Below are 15465 nucleotides of genomic sequence, written 5' to 3'. Positions count from 1 at the left end.
TCTCTGACTGTGCCAATCTGTTACTGCACCTATCCCTGACTGACAGACAGACATGATCTCTGACTGTGTGGTGATCCATTACTGCACCTATCCCTGACTTCATTACTCCACCAATCCCTGAAGGGGTTGGACACGTTAGAGGCAGGAAACATGTTCCCAATGTTGGGGGAGTCCAGAACAAGGGGCCACAGTTTAAGAATAAGGGGTAGGCCATTTAGAACTGAGATGAGGAAAAACTTTTTCAGTCAGAGAGTTGTGAATCTGTGGAATTCTCTGCCTCAGAAGGCAGTGGAGGCCAATTCTCTGAATGCATTCAAGAGAGAGCTAGATAGAGCTCTTAAGGATAGCGGAGTCAGGGGGTATGAGGAGAAGGCAGGAACGGGGTACTGATTGAGAATGATCAGCCACGATCACATTGAATGGCGGTGCTGGCTCGAAGGGCCGAATGACCTATTCCTGCACCTATTGTCTGACAGACATGGTCTCTGACTGTGGTGATCCGTTACTGCAAATCACTTTGTAATGTTTTTGGGGACTTTATTCTGACCGAACTCCTTTTTTGAAGGCAACCATTGTTTAATGATTTTATATACAAAAGAAAATAATCTTGCATACACTACCTTGCCCAGCAAGTGTTGGAAGGCCAAGCTTGCCCTCGGTCCCAATTGGTCATGTACTCTGACAACAGGCAGTGGATGTGAGTGGACACTGCCCTGTAACCTCCACAAGCAAGTTCCCCTTCACACGTCAGTTATATGTACCCATCCTTTATTGCAATAAAAACGGTAATAAAGACAGTTTACTTGTGGATGAATGATCAGTGACACTAAACGGTACACAAGGGGGTGAGGGTTTGTTTTAACCGGTTGCTGGTTTCCTGCTGGTACAGGGGCCGTGTCGGACGGACTCTACCTGTTACGCCTGCATCACTGGCCGCGACTCCTTCGCTTCCAACTTGACGCCGGATCCCGCAAATCCAGTCCCCCCCTGCGTCCAAAACAGCAACAACCACAACATCAGTCAGACAACATCCCAGATCACAGTGTCTAACTTGGGGTTCACTAAACAATGGGCAGTGCTTGAGTAACAGGCAGCATCTCTGGAGAACAAGGAGAGGTGACGTTTTAGGTCAGGACCCTTCTTCAGACTCTCGCGGTGTGGTGGACTTTGTCAGGATAAACTGATGGGGAGGAGGGAAAGAAAGCTTGGGGGGGGGGTTTGACAAAGCAAGGAAAGTGATAGGTGGATACAAGTTGCTTGTCAGATGGGTGGAGTCAATGACAAAGGCCCGAGGTGAAAAGGAGACAAAATGGTGTCGGATACAGAGAGAAGGGTGAAGGAGGGCGAGGCATTGATTAATCGAGTGATCAATTGAAGAATACAGCATGGAAACAGGCCCACTGTGTCCACGCTGATCATCGATCATGTTAATACTGGTTCTGTTATCCCACTTTCTCATCCCCTCCCTTCCCACCAAGAGCGATTTACAGAGGGTCAAATCCACGTTTTTTGGGATGTGGGAGGAAAACCCGAGCACCCAGAGGAAACCCACGCGGTCACAGGGAGAACGTATAGACTCCACACACACAGAGCAGCCGCGGTCAGGATGGAAGCTGGGTCTGTGGAGCAGTGAGGCAGCAGCTCTACCCGCTGTACCACGTGGCATTAACATCGAGTCTGACAGAGACGCATGCCGAGTGCAGAGCTCAGAAGAACGCAAAGCCTTTGTTGTCTCACCCTCTGGATGGCGATGATGTCCTTCTCCACCAGTTTGGCCCCATTGATGGGGTCGACCATGTCCTGTTTAATCAGTCTCACCACGCACTCCATGGTGACTACAGCTCCTCTGCAAATCAGTGTAACAAACACGTCACAAACCAAAGATAGACACAGAAAGCTGGAGTAACTCAGCGGGCCAGGCAGCATCTCTGGAGAGAAGGAATGGGTGGCGTGTCGGGTCGAGACCCTTCTTCAGACTGATGTCAGGGGGCCGGGACAAAGGAAGGATATAGGTGGAGACAGGAAGGTAGAGGGAGAACTGGGGAGGAGGGGAAGAGAGGGACAGAGGAAATGAGGTACATAGTGGCACTAAATAGCAGAATAGATCTGAGGAACTGGATAACCTCACTGAGAAATAAAACTGCCCCTCTGTAATGAGGCAGCCCTCACTGACAATGGCTGACACGTAAAACATTAATGAATAGTTTGCATCACTGCCGAAACGGGTGGTAAACTGGAAGAAAATCAGCAAAGCAGGGAAAAGGCACTGGTAAGAAAAAGCATAATCAAGGACCATTCTCACCCCCGGTCACTCTTTAGACTTTAGAAACATAGCGCGGAAACAGGCCCTTCAGCCCACTGAGCCTTTTCACTAACATACACACGCTAACAGGCCCTTCAGCCCACTGAGCCTGTTCTAACATACACACGCTAACAGGCCCTTCAGCCCACTGAGCCTGTTCACTAACATACACACGCTAACAGGCCCTTCAGCCCACTGAGCCTGTTCACTAACATACACACGCTAACAGGCCCTTCAGCCCACTGAGCCTGTTCTAACATACACATACACACACAAGAGGTTATTTTTATAACTTACGGAAGCCAATTAACCTACAAACCCGCACGTCTTTGGAATGTGGGAGGAAAACCGGAGCACCCGGAGTAAAACCCACGTGGTCACAGAGAGAAGGTGCAAACTCCGTACAGTCAGCCAGAGGCAGGATTGAACCCGGGTCTCTGGCGCCATAAGGCAGCGACTCTACTGCTGCGCCATTGTGTCACCCTCACGTGTGAGGACATGCAGTGCAGTCAGTGATCACCCCTCCAAGTATGGGATGAGGAAGGAGCGAGAGAGAATGGAAAGGCAGGAACGGCTTGGAACGGCACCTCCCAGGTGGCCGGGATTGATCCCGTCTGCAGCAGAGGGGAGAATCGAATCCAGGACTCTGGTGCGGTAGAGGCAGGATCTCTACCTGCCGTGCTGCCCCTAAGTGATCATCAAACAACAGGGTGAATTACTCACTGACCCGACTGCACTAAATGACAGCCCATTTTAGATACTCAGGCCATTTGGCCAATCAAGCCTGTGGTGGCTCATTGATGGACTTATCCAACGTGATGAAAGGTTGGTCAAAGGAGTAGCTTTGAGGAAGAGATGTCAAGAGAGATGTAGAGAAAGAGAGACGTGGGGAGAGAGAGAGAGAGAGAGAGAGTGCCATAACTGAATACCAGGAGTTGGAGAGGGGAGGTCTTACAGAGGCTACAAGTGGAGGGTGGAGATCAGGGAGTGTTGTAAGGCGTGGGGGGGAGAGGGATGGGGAGTGGTGGTGTAGCAGGGCGTGGGAGGGAGAGGGATGGGGAGTGGTGGTGTAGCTTGTAGGGGGTGGGAGGGAGAGGGATGGGGAGTGGCGGTGTAGCAGGGCGTGGGGGGGAGAGGGGTGGGGAGTGGTGGTGTAGCAGGGCATGGGGGGGAGAGGGGTGGGGAGTGGTGGTGTAGCAGGGCGTGGGAGGGAGAGGGATGGGGAGGGAGAGGGATGGGGAGTGGTGGTGTAGCAGGGCGTGGGAGGGAGAGGGGTGGGGAGTGGTGGTGTAGCAGGGTGTGGGAGGAAGAGGGGTGTTGCGGGACGTGGGGGGGAGAGGGATGCTGCGGGACGTGGGGGGGGAGGGGTGTTGCGGGACGTGGGGGGGGGGGGGGGGAGGGGTGGGGAGTGGCGGTGTTGCGGGCGTGGGAGGAAGAGGGATGAGGTGTGGGCTGGTACTCACGATGGCCGCAGTACGGCACAGGGCACGGAGTTGCCGAGCGCGTCGCGCGTCACGGCACAGATGTAGCGCTCCTGCTTGGTGATGAGCTGCACACGCTCCAGTGTCTCGTCCACCGGCAGGAACTTCACTGTGATCAGATCCTTCATCTTCAGCGGCCTCCCGCTCATGGGGCAGTAAACCGTCTTGTCCTGCAGAAAGGCAGCAGCATCACAGACCCACACCACCCTGACCCACAGCACCCTGACCCACACACACACAATGACCCACACACACAATGACCCACACCACCCTGACCCACAGCACCCTGACCCACAGCACCCTGACCCACACACACAATGACCCACACACACAATGACCCACACACACAATGACCCACACACACAATGACCCACACACACAATGACCCACACCACCCTGACCACACACACAATGACCCTGACCACACACACAATGACCCACACCACCCTGACCACATACACAATGACCCACACCACCCTGGCCACGCTCACAATGGCCCACACCACCCTGGCCACACAGCACCCTGACCCACACACACAATGGCCCACACCACCCTGGCCACACACACAATGGCCCACACCACCCTGGCCACGCTCACAATGACCCACATCCAATGGCCCACACCACCCTGACCCACACACACAATGACCCACACCACCCTGACCACACAGCACCCTGACCCACACACACAATGACCCACACCACCCTGGCCACACACACAATGGCCCACACCACCCTGGCCACGCTCACAATGACCCACATCCAATGGCCCACACCACCCTGACCCACACACACAATGACCCACACCACCCTGACCACACAGCACCCTGACCCACACACACAATGACCCACACCACCCTGAGCACACACACAATGACCCACACCACCCTGACCACACACACAATGACCCACACCACCCTGGCCACGCTCACAATGACCCACATCCAATGACCCACACCACCCTGACCACACACACAATGACCCACACCACCCTGGCCACGCTCACAATGACCCACATCCAATGACCCACACCACCCTGACCACACACCCAATGACCCACACAACCCTGACCACACACACAATGACCCACACCACCCTGATCACACACCCAATGACCCACACAACCCTGGCCACACACACAATGACCCACACCACCCTGACCCACACACACACAATGACCCACACCACCCTGACCCACACACCCAATGACCCACACCACCCTGACCATGCTCTCATCTCACGGCTACCATAGGGAAAAAGGTACAGGAGTCTGAGAACCGTGACCACCAGGTTCAAGAACAGCTCCTTCCCAGCAACCAGCAGGCTCTTGAACACTACACAACACTAACTAAACAATGATAAACAATGAACTACATACAGTCTGTTTTGTTGCACTAAGGACTATGGTCTTTTTTGCACTGGTATTAATTTATTGTTTGTTTGTTTACTATGTTTACTCTTACTTTACTGTCTATGAGCACTGTGTTTACAGGCCTGTTTAGCTGGTGAAAGTAAGAGTTTAGTTGTTCCCTTGTTGTTACATTTGACAATGAAACAAGCTTGTCTCCTACACTGAAGCACATGTGCTACATGTCACTTCTTAGTCACAGTCTCAGAGCTGTCTAGATCTTGCTGCTTGCAAGCACAGCTATTTATGTGGCTCATGTTTCAGCTTCTCAGCCAGCGCGGACAAGGTCATGCACGAGGAAATGGATCAATTCTTCATTAGTGCGGGTGTCAGGGGTTATGGGGAGAAGGCAGGAGAATGGGGTGAGGAGGGAGAGATAGATCAGCCGTGATTGAATGGCGGAGTAGACTTGATGGGCCGAATGGCCTCATTCTGCTCCTATTCCTTATGAACAATGGTGATCAATGGTTAGCAAGAGATATGAAGAGGCTGACCGGTTTGCGGAGTGTGGATGCTTTAGCCTCTGGGGTGAGTGATGGGATCCAGAAGCTGGGCAACTGCTTGTCGTGTTCCTGCCGACTCATTCCAGTCGAGGGTCCAGCCTGGCTTTCACCTGGGGACAACAGGCAAGTTCAGTCACATCAGAGGAAGGTGAACAGAGCATCATAAACAGTGAAGGGTCCCCACCCAAAGCCTCCCCTATCCACATTCCCCACAGATGCTGCCTGACCCGCTGAGTTACTCCAGCACTCTGTGAAACCTCACCTATCCACATTCCCCACAGATGCTGCCTGACCCGCTGAGTTACTCCAGCACTCTGTGAAACCTCACCTATCCACATTCCCCACAGATGCTGCCTGACCCGCTGAGTTACTCCAGCACTCTGTGAAACCTCACCTATCCACGTTCTCCACAGATGCTGCCCGACCCGCTGAGTTACTCCAGCACTCTGTGAAACCTCACCTATCCACGTTCTCCACAGATGCTGCCCGACCCGCTGAGTTACTCCAGCAATCTGTGAAACCTCACCTATCCACATTCCCCACAGATGCTGCCTGACCCGCTGAGTTACTCCAGCACTCTGTGAAACCTCACCTATCCACATTCCCCACAGATGCTGCCTGACCCGCTGAGTTACTCCAGCACTCTGTGAAACCTCACCTATCCACGTTCTCCACAGATGCTGCCCGACCCGCTGAGTTACTCCAGCACTCTGTGTCTTTTTCTTTTAAATCGTAAGCAGCCAGGGATGTCAGCACAGCATGTTTAGATCAATTTAGTTTAGACACACCATGGAAATAGGCCATTCGGCCCATGCCAATAGGTTCAATCCTGATCTCGGGTGCTGACTTTGTGGAGTTTGCACATTCTCCCCATGTCTGTGTGGGTTTCATCCGGGTGCTCCAGTTTATTCCCACGTCCCAAAGACAATTCACAATCATACTTTCTTAGCCAAGTATGTTTTGCAACACATACGAGGAATGTAATTTGCCATACAGTCACAACAATAAAAAGCAACAGGACACACAAAATACATTTTTACATGAACATCCACCACAGTGATACCTCCACATTCCCCGGGGTGGGACGAATAAAGGAATATATTATTATTATTATTATTATTATTCCTCACTGTGATGGAAGGTGAAAAAAGTTCAATCTCTCCCTTCTTTGTCCTCCAGCGGCCGGGGGCCTCTCCTTCCGTTGACGGGACAATCTTGACTCCCTTAGCCGGCGCCGGGCCTTCCTCATCGGGGGGGGGGCCTCAGCTCCCCTGTGCCGGGCGATCTACCCCGGGTCGGGGCTTGTCGAACTTTGTGCGGCTTTTGGAGCTCTTGACTTCGGCCTGAACCCGAGACTACGACCTCCTTGATGTTGAGGTCCACAGGCTGCAGTTGGAGCGTCGATCCAGACTTGTAGGTTAATTGGCCCTCTGTAAATTGCCCCCTGGTGTGTAGGGAGTGGGTGTGAAAATGGGATAACATAGAACTCGTGCGTACGGGTGATCGATGGCGGGTGTGGATTTGGTGCCTTATCTTTCAGTCAATCAATAATTTAGTTTAGTTTAGTGTTACAATGTGGAAACAGGCCCTTCGACCCACCGAGTCCGCGCCGACCAGCGATCCCTGCACACTAACCCTATACTCCACACACTAGGGACAATTTACAATTTTACAGAGGGCCAATTAACCTACAATCAGGGGTGTGGGAGGAAACCAGAGCACCCGGAGAAAACCCGTGGAGGTCGCAGGGGGAACGTGCAAACTCCGTACAGGCAGCACCCGTGGTCAGGATCAAGCGCGAGTCTCTGGCGCTGCGAGGCAGCAGTTTTACCGCTTCGCCACCATGTTTCGTGGGGTGGGCAGTGGCCTCTATTTCTCACTGTGTGGGCACGCGTGGCACAAGGCGGCAAACCTCACTCACCCCTGGTGCTGAAGGGGTTCAGCGGCCTGCTCACGATGGTCGACTCCTTCTCCAGAAACGCCTTGACCTTGGTTTCCTTCTCTGCCTTTGCCAGCTCTGCCATTTCCACCTTCTTGGCGTTCTTCTGTTTCTCAAAAGCCTGGGGAAGGGACAGGGTTCGTAAAGGCAGAGAGTGCGGGACATACACTGATACTAACGCACGAGTACTAAACTGAACACACACACACACCCTCACGCACACACACCCCCACCCTCACGCACACACACACCCACCCTCACGCACACACACACACACCCTCAAGCACACGCACACACCCTCCAGCGCACACACACACACCCTCCAGCGCACACACACAGCTGATCGGCAATCTTTTCACTCAGAGGGTGGTGACTACATGCACTGTGCAGCCAAACTCTTTTATCCAGGGTAGGGGAATCAGGACACAGTTTAAGGTGAGCGGGGAAAGATTTAATAGGAACTTGACGGGCAACCTTTTCCACACGGAGGCTGGTAGATGGGACAATATGGAACGAGCTGCCAGAGGAGGTAGTTGAAGCAGGTACTGTGACATTAAAAGACATTAAACCTCTCTAATCCATGTAGCTGTCCATTTAGAGGGAAATAGACCAAATGCTGGCAAATGGGACCAGCTTAGATGGTGCAACTTGGGTTGACGCGGATGCCCTTTTGCCTACCCATTACACAGATGCTGCCTGACTTACTGTTACTCCAGTACTTTGTGTTTTGCCAATGATTCCTGCGTCTGCAGTTCCTTGTGTCTCCTTCTGACAGATCTTGTTGTTTCTTCAGTATCTTTCAGCACCTCAGATCACAGGAGCTGCCATCCAATGCAGCGCATGTCAGATGCAGCAATGTCGACCCTGGACAACATGCATAGGTGACGTTTCGGGTTGGGACCCTTCTTCAGACTCACCAATCCATGTTCTCCACAGATGCTGCCTGACCCGCTGAGTTACTCCAGCACTGTGTGAAACGTCACCTATCCATGTTCTCCACAGATGCTGCCTGACCCGCTGAGTTACTCCAGCACTCTGTGAAACGTCACCTATCCATGTTCTCCACAGATGCTGCCTGACCCGCTGAGTTACTCCAGCACTCTGTGAAATGTCACCTATCCATGTTCTCCACAGATGCTGCCTGACCCGCTGAGTTACTCCAGCACTCTGTGTCATTTTTTTGTAAATCAGCAAGGAATCAAGGTACGTTTCCTTGCACCCCCTAACACTTGTGGACTGAAAACTCCCCACAAATAACGATGTGTTAACAAATCATAAGTCATTAGGTCATAAGTGATAAGAGTAGAATTAGGCCATTTGGCCCATCGTCTACTCTGCCATTCAATCAAGACTGATCTATCTCTCCCTCCTAACCCCATTCTCCTGCCTTCTCCCCATAACCCCTGGCACCCGTACTAATCAAGAACCTATCTATCTCTGCCTTCAAAATATCCACTGACTTGGCCTCCACAGCCTTCTGTGGCAAAGAATTCCACAGATTCACCACCCTCTGACTAAAGATGAACTGAAATAGATGAACTGTTTGAGTAAGATTGGTTGAGGGGCGAGTATTGTTCAGAAACTAACATCCATCTTGCAGATAAGGCTCTCAATGAGCCTGCCACAGAGAGTGGGTGCAACAAGCAATGGGTGAATGCACCATCCAGTGCAGAAAGTGTCTCCTCTCCCTGGCCCTGTCTGCTCACAAGCTCCTCTGTAACGGGGTGTGGTTGGGGAACAAAGCACAGCCTAGGATGCTGAGGAACCACAGGGCAGGCTGCCCACCCCTTTCAGCGACACCATTTTAAACATTAGGAAAGGATTACATTGCAAAGAAACTGGTGATGGAGACAGAGAGAGATTAGAGAGAGAAATCTACCTTCATTTTTTTGGCAATTTCTGTTTTCTGGTGCAAGATATACTCAAGAATTGCTTCTTTTTCATATATATAACCATCCGGTCTGCAGGTCAGAAATAAAACACCCATTAGTGTGACAAACCTTTCCGACGTGTGAAACCGTTTTTCACACAAAGGGTGGTGGGTGTGTGGAACAAGTGGCCAGAGGAGGTAGTTGAGGCTGGGACTATCCCAACATTTAAGAAACAGTTAAACAGGTCCATGGATGGGACAGGTTTGGAGGGATATGGACCAAGCGCAGGCAAGTGGGACTAGTGTATCTGGGCCATGTTGGCCGGCGTGGGCCAGTTGGGCTGAAGGACCTGTTTCCACGCTGTATCACTGTGACTCTAACGCTGCACACAGACGTAGATCACCAAGGCACAGAGGCTAAGGACCAATGTTGGCACAGAAGCTGCTTGATGGTTGGCATCGTACTCTGGCCTGTGAGCAGCAAAGCGATGGCTGGCACAAGAGTGCCCATAGTGTCCCCCCTGCTAGTCCCACTCAGAGGGAGAGGTCGGGGGTGGGGAAGTGACCGACTCCTGCTTTGGGGCAAGATGAGGGTAGGAGGGGAGAGGGGCGGTGCGAGGGTGAAGCCCAGAGTCGGTAGCAGAGGGAGAAAGGGCAGAGGATGGACAAGTAATGGAGACTCACGTGATGATGGGGTCCTTGCAAGGTTGCAGGGACAAACAGCAGCAGTCAAAGTCCTTGATGGCATCCTTGCTGAGACGCAGAGACTGCGTGCCGTAGCCCGAGACGGCTGCGAGGGGGAGAGAGGAGATTCAGTCACTTGGGCCACGCTGCAGGCCAGCACCATAACCCCCACCATATCTCACGCCTGCTGGGAACACAGAGATTGCCCCAAGTGTGTAGAACTAGTATGAACAGTTGGGCTGAAGGGCCTGTCTCCACGCTGTATCTCTAAACGTCACATTGATCCACAGCAGGTCAATGGTAGGTGGTCTTCAAACCCACCGACACAGAACATAGAACGGTACAGCACAGGAACAGGCACTTCGGCCCACACTGTCCTTGCTGAACATGATGCCAAGTTAAGTTAGTCTCCTCTGCCTGCAGGTGATCAATATTCCTTCATCTGGAGTAACTCAGCAAGTTATGCTTCGGGTCGGGACCCTTCTTCAGATTGATTGTAGAGGGGGAGAAGAAAGCTAGAAAAGGGGAGAGGCAGGACAATGTAGAGACAGGGGAGAGGTAATAGGTTGGCAGAAGTGAGGGGGGTTTTGACAGCCCAATGGTCGGAACAAATTTAGTGCAGCCGGTGAAAAAACAGGAGTGAGCCAGTGTGATTTTGCCTGTAGATCAACACAAAATGCTAGCGTAACTCAGTGGGTCAGACAGCGTGTCTGGAGAAAACAAATAGGGGACATTTTGGATCGGAACGCTTCTTCAGCTTCCGTTTTGTCTGTGATAACAAGAGGAGTTGAGTATTGGAGCAAAGAGGTCCTTCTGCAGTTGTACAGGGCCCTAGTGAGACCGCACCTGGAGTACTGTGTGCAGTTGTACAGGGCCCTAGTGAGACCGCACCTGGAGTACTGTGTGCAGTTGTACAGGGCCCTAGTGAGACCGCACCTGGAGTACTGTGTGCAGTTGTACAGGGCCCTAGTGAGACCGCACCAGGAGTACTGTGTGCAGTTGTACAGGGCCCTAGTGAGACCGCACCAGGAGTACTGTGTGCAGTTTTGGTCTCCAAATTTGAGGAAGGATATTCTTGCTATTGAGGGCGTGCAGCGTAGGTTTACTAGGTTAATTCCCGGAATGGCGGGACTATCATATGTTGAAAGACTGGAGCGACTAGGCTTGTATACACTGGAATTTAGAAGGATGAGAGGGGATCTTATCGAAACAAGATTATTAAGGGGTTGCACACGTTAGAGGCAGGAAACATGTTCCCAATGTTGGGGGAGTCCAGAACAAGGGGCCACAGTTTAAGAATAAGGGGTAGGCCATTTAGAACGGAGAGGAGGAAAAACTTTTTCAGTCAGAGTTGTAAATCTGTGGAATTCTCTGCCTCAGAAGGCAGTGGAGGCCAGTTCTCTGACTGCATTCAAGAGAGAGCTAGATAGAGCTCTTAAGGATAGCGGAGTCAGGGGGTATGGGGAGAAGGCAGGAACAAGGTACTGATTGAGAATGATCAGCCATGATCACATTGAATGGTGGTGCTGGCTCGAAGGGCCGAATGGCCTTCTCCTACACCTATTGTCTATTGTTTATTGATCTGGACACGGACCTTGCAGGGCTTTGACGTGAATGTGCGGAAGACATTTGAACAAGTACACAGATAGGAACGGTTGAGGGATTGCGCCAAATGTGGGGAAATTGGACCTGTTGAGTTACTCCAGCACTTTGCGTTCTTTTTGTGTGTATTAACCAGCACCTGCAGTTGCTTGTTTCGACAAAACCTTAACCTCCCTCCCTCTCCTCCCTTCAATCCCTCCCTAACATCTTCCCTCCCATAGAAACATAAACAATAGGTGCAGGAGTAGGCCATTCAGCCCTTCAAGCTATGCAATAATGATCATGGCTGATCATCTAAAATCAGTACCCCCGTTCCTGCTTTCTCCCCATATCCCTTGATTCCGTTAGCCCTAAAGAGCTAAATCTAGCTCTCTCTTGAAAACATCCAGATAATCGGCCTCCACTGGCTTCTGTGGCAGAGAATTCCACTGATTGACAACTCTCTGGGTGAAAGTCTCCCCTCCCTTCTCTCCCACACCTGTTCTCCCTCCCCACCTACCTGTGTCCTTCTTCTTCTCATAGTAGGTGTACACAGCCCCGGCCGTGCAGTTCTTCCCGTGCCTGGTCATGTTCTCACTCGTCGATGTTCTTCTCCCAACTACGGGGGGGGGGGGGGGGGGCAATGAGAAGACACATCAGACAGTAAAGGGAAGGGACAGCGGGTCAGGGGCTGGGAGTCAGGGACGGCTCTCTCTCCCCCTCCCCCCCCTCTCTCTCCCTCTCCCCCCTCTCTCTCCCTCTCCCCCCTCTCTCTCCCTCTCCCCCCTCTCCCTCCCCCTCTCCCCCTCCCTCTCTCCCTCCCCCCCTCCCTCCCTCTCTCTCCCTCTCCCTCCCCCCCTCCCTCCCTCTCTCTCTCCCCCCCTCTCTCTCTCCCTCCCCCCCATCTCTCTCCCTCTCTCCCTCCCCCCCCCTCTCTCTCTCCCTCCCCCCTCTCTCTCTCCCCCCTCTCTCCCCCCCATCTCTCCCTCCCCCCCATCTCTCTCCCTCCCCCCTCTCTCTCCCCTCTCCCCCCTCTCTCTCTCCCTCCCCCTCTCTCCCTCCCCCCCTCTCCCTCCCCCCCCCTCTCCTCTCCCTCCCCTCTCTCCCTCCCCCTCTCTCCCTCCCCCCCTCTCTCCCTCCCCCTCCCTCTCCCCCTCCCTCTCTCTCCCTCCTCTCCCCCCCCCTCCTCTCCCCCCCCCAGGGAGCGACCGCTCGGCCCGTCGCTCCGCTGCTGGTACCGGTTGCAAATCCTTCCCCTCCGGTCTGGCGTTAATTGCCCGGCGGCGGCGGCGGCAGGAGGCAGGAGGAGGAGGAGGAGGAGGAGGAGGAGGAGGAGGAGGAGGAGGAGGAGCAGGATGATGCTCCCTCGCTTCCCCGCGGCCGCGCACTTGAGCCGGTTGACCCGCGACGTACCTGAGCGAGGCCGTTGTTGTCGTCTCAACCCGGGACTCACTCCAGCCGGAAGTGGAGACAGGAGACGCCGGAAGGAAGGCGTCGGGCGCGCATGCGCGGCTCCAGGCTGGGCAGAGGCGTTGCCCGTGGCAACGGGGCCTTCACCCCCACTCCAGCCCCCACACTCTCCCCCCATTCTCTGCCTCAGAAGGCAGTGGAGGCCAATTCTCTGAATGCATTCAAGAGAGAGCTGGATAGAGCTCTTAAGGGTAGCGGAGTCAGGGGGTATGGGGAGAAGGCAGGAACGGGGTACTGATTGAGAATGATCAGCCATGATCACATTGAATGGCGGTGCGTACAGGCTCGAAGGGCCGAATGGCCTCCTCCTGCACCTATTGTCTATTGTCTCCCCTCACACTCTCCCCCCACACTTTTAGTTACCTAAAATTGGAGAGAAAGGTCAGTGTGTGAATGGGAAGGGGAGTTAAAATGGTTCGCAGCTGGCTGTTTTTAAATAAATTCATACACTGGAAATAAATATTGCTTGCAAAGTCTGTGCGCTCTGACACAGTTGAGAAGATGGTGATAAAATAATTAAGGCTGGTATAGTATTCTTTATAATCTCACTTTTGTATTTCAATATAGGTTATCGTATAGCTCCACACAGTCAGAACCAGAGGTCGGGATTGAGCTTGGGTCAGTGGAGTTACAAGCAACAACACTACCTGCTGTGCCTTTGTGCTGCACAGCTTTGAGTCAAGAGTGTTTCGTTGTCATATGTACCGAAACGGAACAATGAAATCCTTAGCTGGACACAAAATGCTGGAGTAACTCAGCGGGACGGGCAGCATCTCTGGAGAGAAGGAATGGGTGACGTTTCGGGTCGAGACCCTTCTTCAGACTGTACTAAGAGGCGGCCACCACATCAGCTCCACTGCAATCTCCCGCCTCTCCCAATACAATACAATACAATATATCTTTATTGTCATTGTACAGGGGTACAACGAGATTGGGAATGCGCCTCCCATACGATGCAATAAATTAATTAGCTAATCAGTATAAATTTATACAACCCAGTGAAACAAAATTAGAAACAGTTTTAAAACAGTATAAAGTTCAAGTAGGTCTGTGCCGGTTCACTGTGCGATGTGACCATCCGGCTCAGCAGGACCGGTTCATAGCAGCTATGGCCCTGGGGATAAAGTTGTTCCTGAGTCTGGAGGTGCAGGCGCAGAAGCAGAAGGCCAATAACAACTGGCAGGGCTGTCTCCCACTTCTCCCAGTGAGTGAGTTTTTTCCTGAAAGGAACCTCGCTTCCAGAGTCCGGTCTTCAGGGCTGGAGACTGGAACACCAGGAGTGTAGGAAAGAACTGCAGATGCCGGTTTGCACCAAAGATAGACACAAAATGCTGGAGTAACTCAGCAGGACAGGCAGCATCCCTGGAGAGAAGGAATGGGTGATGTTGCGGGTCGAGACCCTTACAGCAGCACGACAGGTCTGTAAACACAGTGTACTCAGTAGATAATATAATCAAACAAGCAAAAAAATAGTTTAATGCATTTTTAAAAGCTATTAGTACGAAGCAAATTCCCAACCTGGGGAGTTTGTAGTTCGGAGGTTAGTTACTTTATTGTCACATATACCGAGGTACAGCGAAAAGCTTTTTTGTTGAGTGCTATTCAGAAAGTGGAAAGACTATGCATGATTCCAATTAGGCCATCCACGAAGTACAGATACATGATCAAGGGAATAACATTTAGTGCAAGGTAAAGTCTGATTAAAGGTAGTCTGAGAGGCTCCAGTTTAGCTGGAGTTTGCAGTGTTCAACAGTCTAATGGTTGTTGGGGAGAAGCTGTTCCTAAACCTGGACGTTACAGTTTTCATTCTCCTGTACCTTCTTTTAGTTTAGAGATACAGCACGGAAACAAGCCCTTCGGCCCACTGAGTCCATGCTGACCTGTGATCCCTGCACACTAGCAGTATCCTACACACACTAGGGACAATTTTACATTTATACCAAGCCAATTAACCTATGAACCTGTACGTTTTTTTGGGAGTGTGGGAGGAAACTGAAGATCTCGAAGAAACCCACACAAATCACTAGGAGAACGTACAAACTCCGTACAGACAGCACCCGTAGTTGGGATCGAACCCAGGTCTGTGGCGCTGTGAGGCAGCAACTTCCCCTAATGGAAGATTGGATGGAATGAAATCAGGGTGGCGGGTTAATTGTCCACTCTAATTTGCCCCGGGCTTTAGTTTCTCTTTAATCGGACTTTACCTTGCACTGAACGTTATTCCTTT

General features: G+C 52.1%; 1 protein-coding gene across 1 annotated transcript; it reads right to left on the bottom strand.

Moving 5' to 3' along the window:
• Window positions 1-739: 739 nt before the first annotated feature.
• Window positions 740-13260, bottom strand: nosip (nitric oxide synthase interacting protein). Its single transcript, XM_078430696.1, has 9 exons — window positions 13182-13260; window positions 12289-12387; window positions 10188-10293; window positions 9513-9594; window positions 7616-7754; window positions 5686-5804; window positions 3766-3953; window positions 1738-1846; window positions 740-987 (listed from the first exon to the last, which is right to left on the bottom strand). Exons 2-9 carry the CDS (start codon window positions 12356-12358, stop codon window positions 916-918), a joined length of 885 nt encoding a protein of 294 aa, XP_078286822.1. The 5' UTR covers window positions 12359-12387; window positions 13182-13260; the 3' UTR covers window positions 740-915.
• Window positions 13261-15465: the final 2205 nt, after the last annotated feature.

The sequence above is a fragment of the Rhinoraja longicauda genome, chromosome 40, assembly GCF_053455715.1.
Source record: "Rhinoraja longicauda isolate Sanriku21f chromosome 40, sRhiLon1.1, whole genome shotgun sequence".
In the NCBI taxonomy this organism is placed as follows: domain Eukaryota; kingdom Metazoa; phylum Chordata; class Chondrichthyes; order Rajiformes; family Arhynchobatidae; genus Rhinoraja; species Rhinoraja longicauda.
Note: the sequence above shows the minus strand (reverse complement) of the source record. Positions and strands in the feature narration are given on the sequence as shown.

Coding starts and splice junctions, on each gene's coding strand:
- nosip (XM_078430696.1), bottom strand. CDS start 12,358: ATGACCAGGCACGGGAAGAACTGCACGGCCGGGGCTGTGTACACCTAC. Junction 9,595..10,187: donor TGCAAGGACCCCATCATCAC/GTGAGTCTCCAT, acceptor TCTGACCTGCAG/ACCGGATGGTTATATATATG. Junction 5,805..7,615: donor GAACCCCTTCAGCACCAGGG/GTGAGTGAGGTT, acceptor TGTTGTCCCCAG/GTGAAAGCCAGGCTGGACCC.